The following is a 12,926-nucleotide window of genomic DNA, read 5'->3' on the forward strand; positions in this document are numbered from 1 at the left end:
GGGAGAGTCTGCTGAAATTCTACTCCTATGCTGTAGACGGTGATGCTTTATTAATGTTGCTGCTGGTTGCTCTAAATATTTTAATTAATCGTGTATTTTATTGTACCTGCTTCCCTGAAGCTTCATAAGCAAAGCACTCCATTTTAAAAAGTAATAAATTATGAAAGGCACAGCCAGGCCCCTGATTTGTATTGAAGTCCAGAGAGTTGGCTCTGGGTCCACTGCCATCAGCAACACACAGTGAGACCTGCAACCCACTCTTTTGTTGTTCCTGTTAATGCCATCCATACAAAGGGAAATTCTCTAAAATAAAAATCATTGTTTCAGGGGTTCTCACCCAGCCACAGATTGTTCCATAACACATTGAAACAAAGAAAGAAAAGGAAAGGAAAGACAGAGAAAGAAAAGTTTCCCATCACCTTACATTAAGTGATGCATCTTCTTAAAACATAGTGTGTCTACCTGCCTATAGGTCTGTCTCTCTCCTTTATCCCTCCGCCACCCTCCAGACAAACACTACCAGTTCCTGGTCTTCAAGGACACAGGGACGACACTTGTATGTATAAATTGCCATTCTCTAATACCTCCATAGTCCCATGCCCAATTCTGACAAAACAGGATGAAAAAGAACACACAGGAAAACATGCTGGGCTTTTAAAAGGTACTTTATAAATAAAGCTGGTCTGGGTATTTTGGGAAAAATAAACAAACCCAGAAGCAAAAACAAAAAACCCTTATAATCCAAATCAAAACAATATAGTTTTTAAAATTTTTGTATGAGGTGCACATCTACCCGACTAAATTATCTTAACACTCACATGGAAGGACTTAGATACAGGAGGGCATAAAGTCATTCTAGCTTCTCGGTTTAAGAGCATAAAGAGTTGTTCTAAGTCTAGGTTTCAAAAACACTAACTCGGACTCTACTTTTCAAAACAAAGATAAAAGACCAGGTAACAACAGTGCCATTCACATAAGAAAATGAAATTTTCCATTAAGGTATCCATGGTTCCCCAAATTCTTGTCAAACAAAAAGTCACAGCAAAAACTTTCAGACTAAACTTTATCATTATAGTACTTGGGTTTCCTAATTACATACACACACACACACACACACACACACACCAAACAAACAAACAAAAACAAACCCCCAGATCTCATTTTCAGTGATGGAAAGGCAATTATAAAGAATAAAAAAGTAAAGACAAAATAAACAATAAAACCCAAGCTGCTTGATCGTTAATGGCATGAGCCTCTCACACACCCAGAAGTACCCAATGAATAGGCACTTTTTAAAAAGCACCTTGTTCTGAAAATCCACCCAGTGAATCTACAGTCTAATCACTAAATGGAGAGAGCGCCTTCTTTGGAAGATAACATCAATCATAAACAATATGTAGAGACACTGGCAGATATGGTGGTATGGTTGCGCTGCTAACTGAAAGGTCAGCAGTTCTAAACCACTAGCTGCTCTGCAGGAGAAACATGAGGTTATCTATTTCTGAGCCCTGGTGGTGTAGTGGGCTACAGCATTGGGCTGCTAACCACAAGGTCAGGAGTTTGAACCCACCAATTGTTCTGAGGTAGAAAGATGAGTCTTAGAAAACCAATGAGGTGGTTCTCTCATCAGCAGGATTTGACTCAATGGCTATGAGTTCGGTTTTTCTGGCTTAACCTACTCCTATAAACCATCAGAGCCTTAGAAACCCAAAGGGGCACTTCTCCCATGTCCTATAGGGCTGCTATGAGTTGGAATCGAGGTATAGGAAAGACAAGCTACAATCTGAAACCATTACCGTTCAGCACAGGCATTTCCTAGGGTTTTGAATTGCTTGGGGGTGAAAAGGGCGTTCTTTAGGCTGTTATCGTACAAGTCCAGTGAGAGAGCAGAGGAAACAGAAGCTGGCTGAATTAAGTCTTCTTTAATTGCCAGAAGGGAACACAGGCCAATAGTGTATTGTTCTACCTGGGAAACAAAACAAAACAAAAAAACCTAACTAAAACACCGGATTGTTTGTGGGAGAGAGAATTGGCAATCACAGCTAAACAGGGTCAGTAGATCCTCAGAATCCATGGAGTCAGCACACCAGGGCTGTCAGAAGCCCTTTGAAGACAGTGTGAGCCAGCAGTGTGTCCTGTCTTAGCTTGATAAAGGCTCAAGTTTACCATGGCTGCACAGTAAACCCAGGGTAACTAAATGTAGAGCCAGACTGGTTCTCAAAGTATTTGTTCCCCCAAACATCTCTAGTTTGAAATCCAGTGGGCTGTTTACATTTGATGAACGTATTTCACGTGGGAGGGAGGAAGGGGGGCATTAGGAGAGCACACAGGCTGGGAGGCCAGCCCAGGAGGGGTGCGGTTGACCAAAGACCGGCCATGTAGGGCAAAATCATTTCAGCTCTTGGGGTCTCGAGTTTCTCATCAGTAAAATGAGTATGCTGAACCAAGTGATCGCTAAATCCCCATGCGTCCTGATTCCCTCTGCCATCAGAGTAACTAGATTAGAGGGCTGAGGAAAATGTAGGTCATTCCTGGAGCCTAAAAGCCTCTGAGAAATACCTGAGGGAAATGGATTTAGGCTCTTTGCTCAGAAGTAACAGAAACTTCATTCCCCTCGAGTTCAGTCGTGCAGGCTAATCATTAATGCATTTAGGACTGGCAATGGAAGCAAGGTTTGTGCTTCGGGGATCTCCGAAGGGCTGGAAAGCAATGGAGCACCTCTTGGAATTAAAAAAAAATAAGAGCGAATTTCCATTGACATTAAGAAAATTAAATCAACCTTCCCCGGTTGCTAGAATTTTTTCTACATTAAGAAAACGCACACTTCACCAAGTTAAAGGGTTTTCACCAAGAATGTCCATGGAAAATCTAAGAATTTACCATTCGTACCCCCACAAAGGATTTCAAATCTCTTGAATGACATCCTGCTTTGCAATGATTGCGTTTACTGCTTGGATGTCTCTACAAGGAGGGAACTGGTTTGCTCTTCGAGTCCTCCTTTTTCTTCTCATTCACACGATGCTCCCCTTTCTGCAGCAGGGCGCTCAAATCCCACTCCTCCGCCTTTCCAGACTCCACTGCCGCCCCAGCTCTCATTTCAGTATGAGCGTTCTGTCCTGTTCCTTCACCTGACACTCACCCTATCCGGTGCCTGGTGGGTCTCTACGTAAGAGTAAACAAACATCTCCCCCAAGACTTCCTTTCTCACCTCTCTAGACTGTCCGAGCAGCAAAGGTTATTACCACTCCACTTTGTTTCATCTAACAAGTGCCTGGCCCTCACCCTTTGATATAATGTATCCATTTAACTCAGAAACCATTCACAGGATGTCTCAAGTACAACAATGTTTCAGCCTGCTCCAGGGCAAGGAAGTAGCCAATCACTCCAGTGCTTGGAGCATCACTGTGACCGGACAGTCCAACCTAGGAACGCATGGGGCCGTGCCTGTAAAACCACACACAGAGAGGGCTGGGTGTCTGCTTGGTGTCAGCTCTGCATGGCTGTGAAGCCCACACCAATCCCAGTCCAGTCTTGATGCGGGTGACAGCCAGGCAACTCAGTGCACTAGGAGGGTAAATCGACAAGGAAACAAAATGCTAGGAAGGAAACCGAGGACAGGGCCTAATATTAATGAAGGGACAGAGGAAATGGAAAGTAGAAAAAACATGGCTCGGTCAGAAGGCGGCCTCTGACAGTGAAGCCTGCTATCTCCTTGTCGTCCTCTAAGATCTCCTCCCACGCTTCACTAAAGGACCCCACTTCCAGGTGCACTCAACTTTTCAAGGTTAGACCAACCCTTCCTCCATGTACCACGTGAGCGGCCAGGGGTCTTCAGGATGATCAGTTTGATTTAATTCTCTTGGGGGCAAAGACGTCATGAGAAGGGACGGCCACAAAGAGGGCTAGGTGACAGTGTTTGAGCTAACAAGCCCTTTGGTGGAAGAACTCCAGTCTTCGCCATCTTCTCGCTGCCTTTGAACATATGAGCACGCCGAACCAAGTCATCGGCAAGCATCTATCTATCTGTTCCCTGCAGCACAGTGAGGGCCTGTACTACACGACCAACGATCTTTTCGAAGGTCTCTTAAAGCATTGTTTTCTATCCATTTATTTATAGGAGATTCTTATGTCTAAAAATCATGATTTCTCTATCAATAACATCATGCTCTGCACAGTATGAATAACACGATCCCAAGGATTTTGTAGATTATTTCAGAATGGTAAAATCCTTTGCAATCACTTCAACAACATTGCCATTTCTCTCGTAGCCACGGCTCTCCATTTCTGTCCCTAAACCACCGAAGGGAAAAGAGGAGTCGCCTTCTCCAGGTGAGAGAAGCCTGGCAGGGCCCCTGACTGAGAACAACACACAGCATGAGGAAAGTTTCCTTCCAGAGATAGACTCAAGCTCCAGTGGGGAAGAGAAACCATCTTTCTTGCTGTTACCTGCCACCCAGTGAACAGCTGACCCGCACCCCAGGGGGTTCCCTGCTGTGGCCTTTCATGGTCAGACCATCTGACCTAAAAACCAAATTCCTTGCCAGAGTCAATTCAGACTCCTCCTCCTCGTAGCCCCGCCCCCTCCCTGCTCAGGGACAGGGCAGAGCTGCCCCTGTGGATTTCCAAGTCTGTACCTCTTTAGGGGAGTGGAAAGCCTCCTCTTTCTTTGTGGAGCATCTAGGTGAGTTCCAAACACCAACCTATCAGCTTGCACTTGACCACATGTGCAACCTGAAGTCTTCCCCACCTCCTCCTAAATTCCATGTCCACCCTTCTGGACAGGACAGAATGTTTCCAAGTCTTGCCTAACCCGCTTCTCTGCATGCCCAGCCTCCAGTCCACCATTTCTTCCTCCTTCCCTCCCTCCCCTCCTCCCTCCTTTCTGTTCAGGTATCTCTCTCCCATTCCTTCTTCCTTCTCCCACCCCCCATACTAATGAGGAATGTGAGATGCCTCAACCACTGTTTTGAAGAGAATCTAATGTGGAGCCTAATTGTGTTTTAAAAAAAGAAAAACAGACCAACAAAACTCCACAAAGTATGAGATACTGTGGAAAGCCAGGCACAAAGGGAATATTAAAAATGGGGGTGTGGGGCAGGGCTGAGAATCAGAATCTTCCTCCTAAGTAAGAAAAGGTCTGATGTGCCTACAATGTTACCTGTTGCAAACCACAGGGCAATTTTATCACTATAATCTCATCACATACAAAGGGAATTTTCCATTGGCCAATCAACCTTCTTTGGACACAAGTTCTCAGTGGCCATTCACTTTCATTCACTCATTCATTATTTGTGAACTGCCTCCTGTGGGCCTGGGCTCCGGAGAACCAACCTTGGCTTTCTCTTAAGAACGGAAAGGACACTTCCCTTCTTGACCAGGAATTGAACTCACTACCATGGAGTCATTAGGACTCACAGCTCAACTGCCCCTGTGGATTTCCTATCTTGTGAATCTTTACGGAAACAGAAAGCCTCCTATTTCTCCCACAGCGTGGCGGGTGGGTTTGAACCACCCTCTTAATGGGTAGCCCGCCCAGCACGTAAGCCACGACCCCTCCAGAGCTCCTAGACCTTTTTGAAGAAGGTGTTTTTACTCCTAGTCACAATCTTGCTGTCCACGTGATCACCAGCATATACTTACAAATAGCTGATGAGGGACTGAGCCTGTGAGATCGTTTCTCACCTCATAAAGCTAAGTGAAACACACTAGGATGGAACAAATGGGCAACCTAGCCTTGCGTGGCTTCTATCACAGAAGCCAAAATGATTTCCTCCAAACAAAACTGCTCCTACAGGGCATCTAACAACAAATTCCAAAGGCAAAGCTCTGGGTTTGAGACTGATGAAGAAAAACTCCCCCCAAAATTACTGGTTGATTTTGCAAAATTGGATTATCAAGCCTTTCTTGCCATTTTATTCACCAACCTTTCAATGACCCTCTCACGTCCACAGCCATTGAGGGACTCACAGTACCTCTCCAAGACCAGGTAGAACCGCCCCTGGGGTTGGCTGAGAAGTAGAGCCTCATCTTTCTCCCAAGGAGCTGCTGGCGGTTTCAAACTGCTGACCTTGGTTTCAAGCACCTCTATAATCTCTTACCCCACCAGGCATCCTTTCATTTATGCTACCTAGGGTCTCCTTGACACGGAAAACTAGAAAACATACTATTTAAGGAAGAAAGGGTCAAGAATAAAAGAGAAACAAACAGTGAAACAGTTACACTGGAATCTTTGGGGATGGTTTCAATCCATTTCCTCCAACTTCTAAAGCACACACGTGAGCTTGAAATGGACACTTCCAGACGCAGCTACTAAATCCCTTTACAGGACCCCCAGGTCCTCTAGCATCTGGCAGCCTTAGGAAACAGCCACACTTGCCCATCTCCCTATCCAAATGCTGCTTAGCTCTCAAAGCCTGATCTATATGCTACCCTTCTGGGGATGTTTTCAGATACTTTCATGCCAACTGCACAACTCTCCCTCCCCAAGACTCCTAATGCAACTCAGATGCGTGCCCCTCCTGACACTCTCTCCTCCTCTGATTTGATTTCCTCCTGGGTATCAGTTTCCACTACTGCCATGTGCTACTTAAGGCTGCAACCACGTTACTCTCTGTGCCTCCAGCTAGTGAGTGCTCACGAAATGTCCCTTAAGTCTAGACCCTCCCTTTGCATTGCATTTGCATTCCACACAGGCACCTGGAAAACACCATTCAAAGTGCCAGCTGTTATAGTGTTGAACCTCACGGTTGTGCATTTTTGACCAAACACATTGTCCAAGTTTTTCCTTGTCACCATCACCATGACAACATATTTCTTCGGGGTTTTGTGTGTGTGTGTGTGTGTGTTTGTTTTTTGCATATTAACTGCTCCAGAAAAGCTAGCGAGGATGGCAAGATGGTTGGTTGGCTTCCCAAACACAGCTCTCAAAACACCTCCATCTTCCTTTAACGCCAAAATTCCTTGGTGACGATAGAAAGCAGGAAGAGTTCTGTGTTCCATCCTTCCGTATCCACCAGGAGCTATTTTCAGAGTCGAAACAGCAATATGGCCGATCAAAGTCATCGCGCTCGGCGAAGGGGCTGGAAATAGCGCAGGTCTCCCGGCACGGCTCACAGCCCAGAGGACTGACACGATTCCAGTGAACAGGGGAGCTGTTACCAGCTTGACACTGGGGAGCCTCCCAGAGATTAAACGGCTAAGATCGAGGCTCACAAATGAAATTTAAAACACGCCACAGAAAATCATATTAAACTGAAACTATAAATTAAACCCGTTCCTAAGCAACAATCTAAACAGTCCAAACTTAGTGAAAACACTCACTTTCAGAAATAGCCTACTGCTCTGGAGGCTCTACTGTCGCATGATTGCCAAATGCATATGTGAAAATAATTATTTATACTGACTTGACAGGAATCAAAATCATTGCAATCCCCTCCAAAAGAACCGTGCACTAAAAATACCCCCAGATTGTATCAGGTCCTCAGTTGTCAAGAACTCAAAGTGCATAAAAATGCCTTTGCTTTTTCAATCATAAGGTAAAAGGAGCAATAGTTATGTCAACAAATATTCCTCCCCCTCACTTTTTAAAAAAAATAATAATCACCAGTCTGTAGTTCCATGTGGCTGACAGACCATACCTACCAAAGTCAGCAAACTCCGGAAAAGTAAAATAAAGCACCTACGTGTCAGGGGCTACAGTCATATTTTAATGAAAAGTCAAAATGTATAAAAAAAGTTATCAAATTAAGGATGCTTTTTTCCCTCGTAAAAGCCTAAAGGAACCGAGGGCAGTAACAAAGGAGCTCCACTTTCACATTCCCCATGAGTATTCCCGTGACCCTCTCCATGGGGGAAATGATCCCCCGCCCCAGCCCACACCCCACTAGCAGGGAAAAAGAGACCTCTGAAATGTTCAACATGCAGAGAGGGATCTGACATTGTACGCACAAAGATCTGCCCATGACCAATGTTCTGTTTACAGTCTAACCCAATGAAACTATACATCAGATGTTTGTGCTTGGTGCAATTGTCTGGAGGTGATTGCAATGCCAGGTCCAGTGGGTAGAAGAAAAGTCCATTGTAAATAGATTAAAGGTACAGATGTAACCTGCTTGGGAAACAAGAAACACACACATACACACCCCTCTTATTTCTCCTCCCAGGAAGCCCCTCCCTCGCCATGTCTTGGGGATGCAGACACCAGCGTTTTAAAGTTCCCAGAGAGACCTGCCTTTGCCAGCTTCCTCCCAGCCACCTTATGGAGGGGAACGAATTCACAGCAAGACAGAGCGATTGAGCTGGTTCCATTTGAAATCCTAAGGAAAGTTCTCATTTCCAAGCAAGAAATGAGAGGGGGGGTGGGTGGAGGAACATTTTTCCTGGAAGTTGCATATCAAAACTTGCCAGTTTCACAAGTGGAAACTGACAGCCTTCCTCCTCCACTTTTCCTCTCCCTCTCCTTTCTCTTTCCTTCCCAGCCTCAGCTCCCTGGACCCCCAAATACCTTCCTCCACACCTCTAGCTCTCCAAAAAGCCCAACTCCACCCACCCTCCACTCCCCGGCTTAGAAGGAGGGGAGGTCAGTGAGCCGCCCTGGCAGTGGACGCCTGGACCTGCGCTCTGCTACTTCAGTTCAGACTCCGCTGCTATGGTCCTGACCCGGGCTGAGGAAGGGGCGTGCATGCCTGGCTCACTCCACCCCCCACCCCAGGGTCCTTGGAGCGGGTGAGCCAAGCGTGGGAGGCGCTCTGGAAACCGCCTTTCTTGGCGGATCCTAGCTCCATCAAAGCTGCTTCTCAAACCCACAGGGCTTTTACCACCCATGATGGGGGACAAGCCTTCCCCCCAAGCAAGGCCTGGATCCCCACTAGCGGATCTCCTGGTGTGGAGGTATTCGGTATTCGGGGGCTTAAAGTGTAGGCTAGCAAGGGATGAGGGTTGGGAGCACCCAGCGAAGGCAAACGTGGAAATCAGGTGATGGCCCTGTACTGCCTCTGGAGAAAGCGCCAACCCCTGAAGCCCTCCCCCTCGAGCTCTCCCGCCTCACTCCCACTCCTTGAACCAGCAGGTAGGATCCAAGTGGGGGCACTGGGTAGCAGCAGCACACACCTTTGCACACGGGGTTCCTCCCCAGGGGTCCCCAAAGGCGCAAGCAAGCGCGCACAATAGGCATCCCCACACCTGCTCACTATGCCCCCGCTGTCCCCTGGTTTCTAGAGAGGTGCCGAGCACCCGGGGACGCACGCTCACAGCCCAGCGCACAGCAGGAGGCGAACAATGGGGGGTCAAGTTCCCCTGCTAACACCGCCCGGAGCCCGCGCCCGCACCCCGGGCCAACCCGACCGCCGCGGGGTGGGCGTCGGGGTTTCGCGGAGGACGCCGGCATGGGAGAGAGGGGCCCAAGAGCGCTTCTCGGGGGTGGGGGTGGGGGTGTTGCCGCGCGGGCAGGGGGCGGCCCCCAGCCCGGGGGCAGCGGGAGTAGGGGGCACCCTGAGGGGCCCGGGCTGCCAGACGCCCCGCATTTCCACTCGCCCCGCGCCCGCCCGCTGAGCTCGGTTACCGCCGCCTCCGCCGGGGTCCCCGCGGCGTCCTCCTGCGCGCGGGCGAAGTCGGGCTCGCAGCTCGCGCCGTCTGTCGCCATCTTCCTGCGCTAGCGGATCCGAATGCGAGCTCGGGGCGGCGGCGCCCGGCTCAGCCCTCTCGGCGCGGGCGGCGCTTCCCCGGCGGCTGCCCGGCGCTGGGGCCCGGCCGCGCTCCGCCCCCCGCCCGCCGCCGCCTTAACCCGCTGCGCGCCGGAGCCCGCGCCCCGCCCGCCCCCCGCCCCCCGGAGCCCGCCGCTGCGCCCGCGCCGCCGCCAACGCCCGGCGCGGCCGGCTGCCAGCGGGGAGCCCGGCCCAGGCTGGGGACCCGCCCCGCCCGCAGGTGGGGGGCCCCTTCGACGATGGCGGCGGTAGAGGGGCGGGGGGTGGAGAAAGGGCCCAGGAGGTGGGAACTGGCCCAGCCCGCCGAGACCCCATGAAACGTCAGGACCCGCGAATGTGAATGCCATGAGTTCGAGGACACCCTTCGCTCCACCCTGGTTCTTGGCGCCGTGGGGAGGTTTAGAAGACATCATTTCTCTGGTGGTCAAATTTCGAGGTGTCTTTATTTTTTCTTTTGATTTTTCAACCCTGCCGCCTGGGCGTTTTTACTCCTTCCAGCTCTGAAAACCCAGGACTTCCAAAATCCAAATGAATGTGCCCTGTCTTTCATTACACTGCAGGTACATTACAGCCTTTCATTACAGCCTTTTAGATTGCATCTCTCAGGACCTTCTCCTTTCAAGGACGCTGGTTGACTGCTTTGACCCCAAGCGTGAGTTCTGCCCTAAGGGCTAACCCAGAAGCTTTAAAGGGCATCATTATTAAATAGAAGATAGCATGAGAGGTTGGGGAGGGGGAGGCGCGCACACATATGTGCACACATCTCTCTAAAAGTTGTCTTTGGGGTTTAGAGACTTCATGAGATGAATTGGCCGCTAAGTCTTTCCCTTTCCCACATCTGATTCAGCTCCTCCTCCTTCCTGCCAATTCTCAGAATGTGAAAATCTATCACCTTATCAAGACCATATGGTCCCAGCCCCTCTCAAATCACCAGATCCCTAAAACTGTCTTGAAGGCATAGAATATAAATGAGGCATCCAAGCTGTGTCTCAAAGATATAAAATCAAACCATAGTCTTGAAATTCTGAAAGACAAATAGCTTGGGATGTTCAATCCAAGTTTTATAGACAAGAGCTCATTAAAAAAAAATCCCACTGAAAGGTTTTGGCACTTTAATTGCTTCACTTTCCAAGCTAGATCTATATGTGACACATATCAGGGTAGAGAAAAATCTGTCTATTAAAGGACCTGCATAGGGGTGTTTTTCAAATCATTAGGTAAAGAGCAGTTATAAGGATAAATATCATACCTCTACCTAACTTCCCTTTAAATCAATTGCATAAATTGATTTAAATCAATTGCAGAAAGTTCCAGATTGGAAGACGCCCACAGTAAGAGAGAACTTTGATGTAGCGTCCTGGAGTTAAGGGTTCAAACAATTGCCATTAAGCAGTGAGGTGAGCCCCTAGGACAGAGCTGAACAAGGCTGTTCTCTGAAACCACCCGCTGCTCCCCTGAGAAAGAAGAGGCTTTCCATTTCCATAAAGAATCAGTCTCCTTCAAAACCTACCCTGTCCTATAGGATGCCTTTGAGTCAGCATGGACTCGATGGCACAGAGAAAGTTGAATCTTCACAGAAGGTGAGTCCCACATCTTGCTCCCTGGGAGTGGTTTCAAACCAGTGAACTTCCCATGTTAAGCTGCTGAGTGCTTAATCACTGTATTGCCAAGGGTCCTTGGTTTAGGCGCGGGAGAGGTGTCTGGAAATCACGTCTGGGTTGTCTGGTAAGCAAAGGTGCTCACTGACTTATTTTCTTTGGCTTGATTCTGGCAGCAAATCCTCCCACCCCTACTCCTTTTTTTTTTTTTTTAATATTTTGGTCTCCCTGTTGCTCAGTATTAGAATAACTGGGCTGCTTATAAGCACTTGAAAGTCAAAGTTAGTTGCTGAATCCATAAGTGACCATTTAAAGCTGGAACCCAAAGCATTCCTTGTTCTTTACAAAATGCAATTTTGGATCACAAGGCAATGGGTTTCCTGGATATTAGTATTACATTAAGATCTTTAGTAGCTCACTTCTGGGGAGAAAAGAATAAATTAAAACTGGGGTGGAGGTTAAGCACTAGGAGTAGGTCAAAATTTGGGAAGCACATTCCATTTATCTGATACACACAACCCAGCTGCAATAGACACGCACACACACACACACCTATATGTGTATGTGTGTACAGAGACTAATCAAAAGGAGTCTTGAGGGCACATGGTTAAACACTTGGCTGTTCCCAAAAGGAAAGGTCAATGGTGTGAACCCACTGGCTGCTCTGCAGGAGGTTAGACCTGGAGATGGTCCACAGCAAAGATTACAGTCTAGAAAGCTCAATGGGGCAGACCAATGTGCGTCAATAACATTAGTCTTTTAAATATCATCAAAGTTGAATCAAGTCCCAAGTGAGTGGATTCCCAAGTGGATTCTTTCTCCCCCATTTTCTGTTATTGTGAAATGAAAAATAAATAGATTGACACATACAAATATACACACATGCAGGGTGGCAAATTTTCTAACTGCAAAAATCCAGAACTGCTGCAGGTTTAATGAGAGGTCCACCCTGCTGCTTAGAAGCAGCACACAAAGAGTTAACTCTGGGAAGCTGCCTTTCCACCAGGACACTCCTGGTTTAAATTCCCTCCAGAGAATTCATTTGTTGAGATTGCAAATTAACTCTTTATGAAGGACTCTCTTTGCACAAAGACACGCTCTATTAGAGTCAAACCAAATAGAGCTGCAAGGGGATGGACTTGATGGCTGCAGAAATTAAATCTTTTGAAGCTTCATTAAACAACTAAATAAATAAGGGAGGGGGGAGAAACCAGGGCTAGAGGGAAAATTTGTGACCCATGGGGTAAAAGACGAGAGATGGCAATGCGGTCAAGAAGAACAGAAATGCTTGGAACAAAAATGAATCATGTTTCTGAATCAGCAGATCCCTTTTAACACTACGATGGAAGGGGGGATACTGGAATGTATTGCAGAGAGAGGAAACTGTTAGTTGCATTGTCTTTTTCTTTGAATCAAATGATGATGTTGATGCCCCACGGATAGAAACAGCTGAGCTTTGGATTCGCTCCTGAGCCTGGAATGGAGGTGTTTGTGCCCAGCTACCACGGCAGGAGTGGCTGGAGCCAGGAACGCAGACTGTGTGTGGTTGGGGAGCCAAGTGGTTTTCTGATTCAACCATAGCCTTAACCTCATCAGCCACATCCTTCAAGCCACTAAACCCCAACTC

At 47.7% G+C, this 12,926-nt stretch overlaps 1 protein-coding gene across 1 annotated transcript in view; it reads right to left on the reverse strand.

The window, feature by feature from the left end:
- The window catches only part of CTTNBP2 (cortactin binding protein 2), a 161,041-nt gene extending 151,333 nt beyond the window's left edge, over nucleotides 1-9,708 (reverse strand). The window contains exon 1 of the mRNA XM_075558598.1: nucleotides 9,560-9,708. Coding sequence (XP_075414713.1) covers nucleotides 9,560-9,640 — 81 coding nt within the window. The 5' untranslated portion in view covers nucleotides 9,641-9,708. The remainder of the gene's footprint in view (nucleotides 1-9,559) is intronic.
- Nucleotides 9,709-12,926: the final 3,218 nt, after the last annotated feature.

Source organism: Tenrec ecaudatus, chromosome 9 (assembly GCF_050624435.1).
Source record: "Tenrec ecaudatus isolate mTenEca1 chromosome 9, mTenEca1.hap1, whole genome shotgun sequence".
Lineage (NCBI taxonomy): Eukaryota > Metazoa > Chordata > Mammalia > Afrosoricida > Tenrecidae > Tenrec > Tenrec ecaudatus.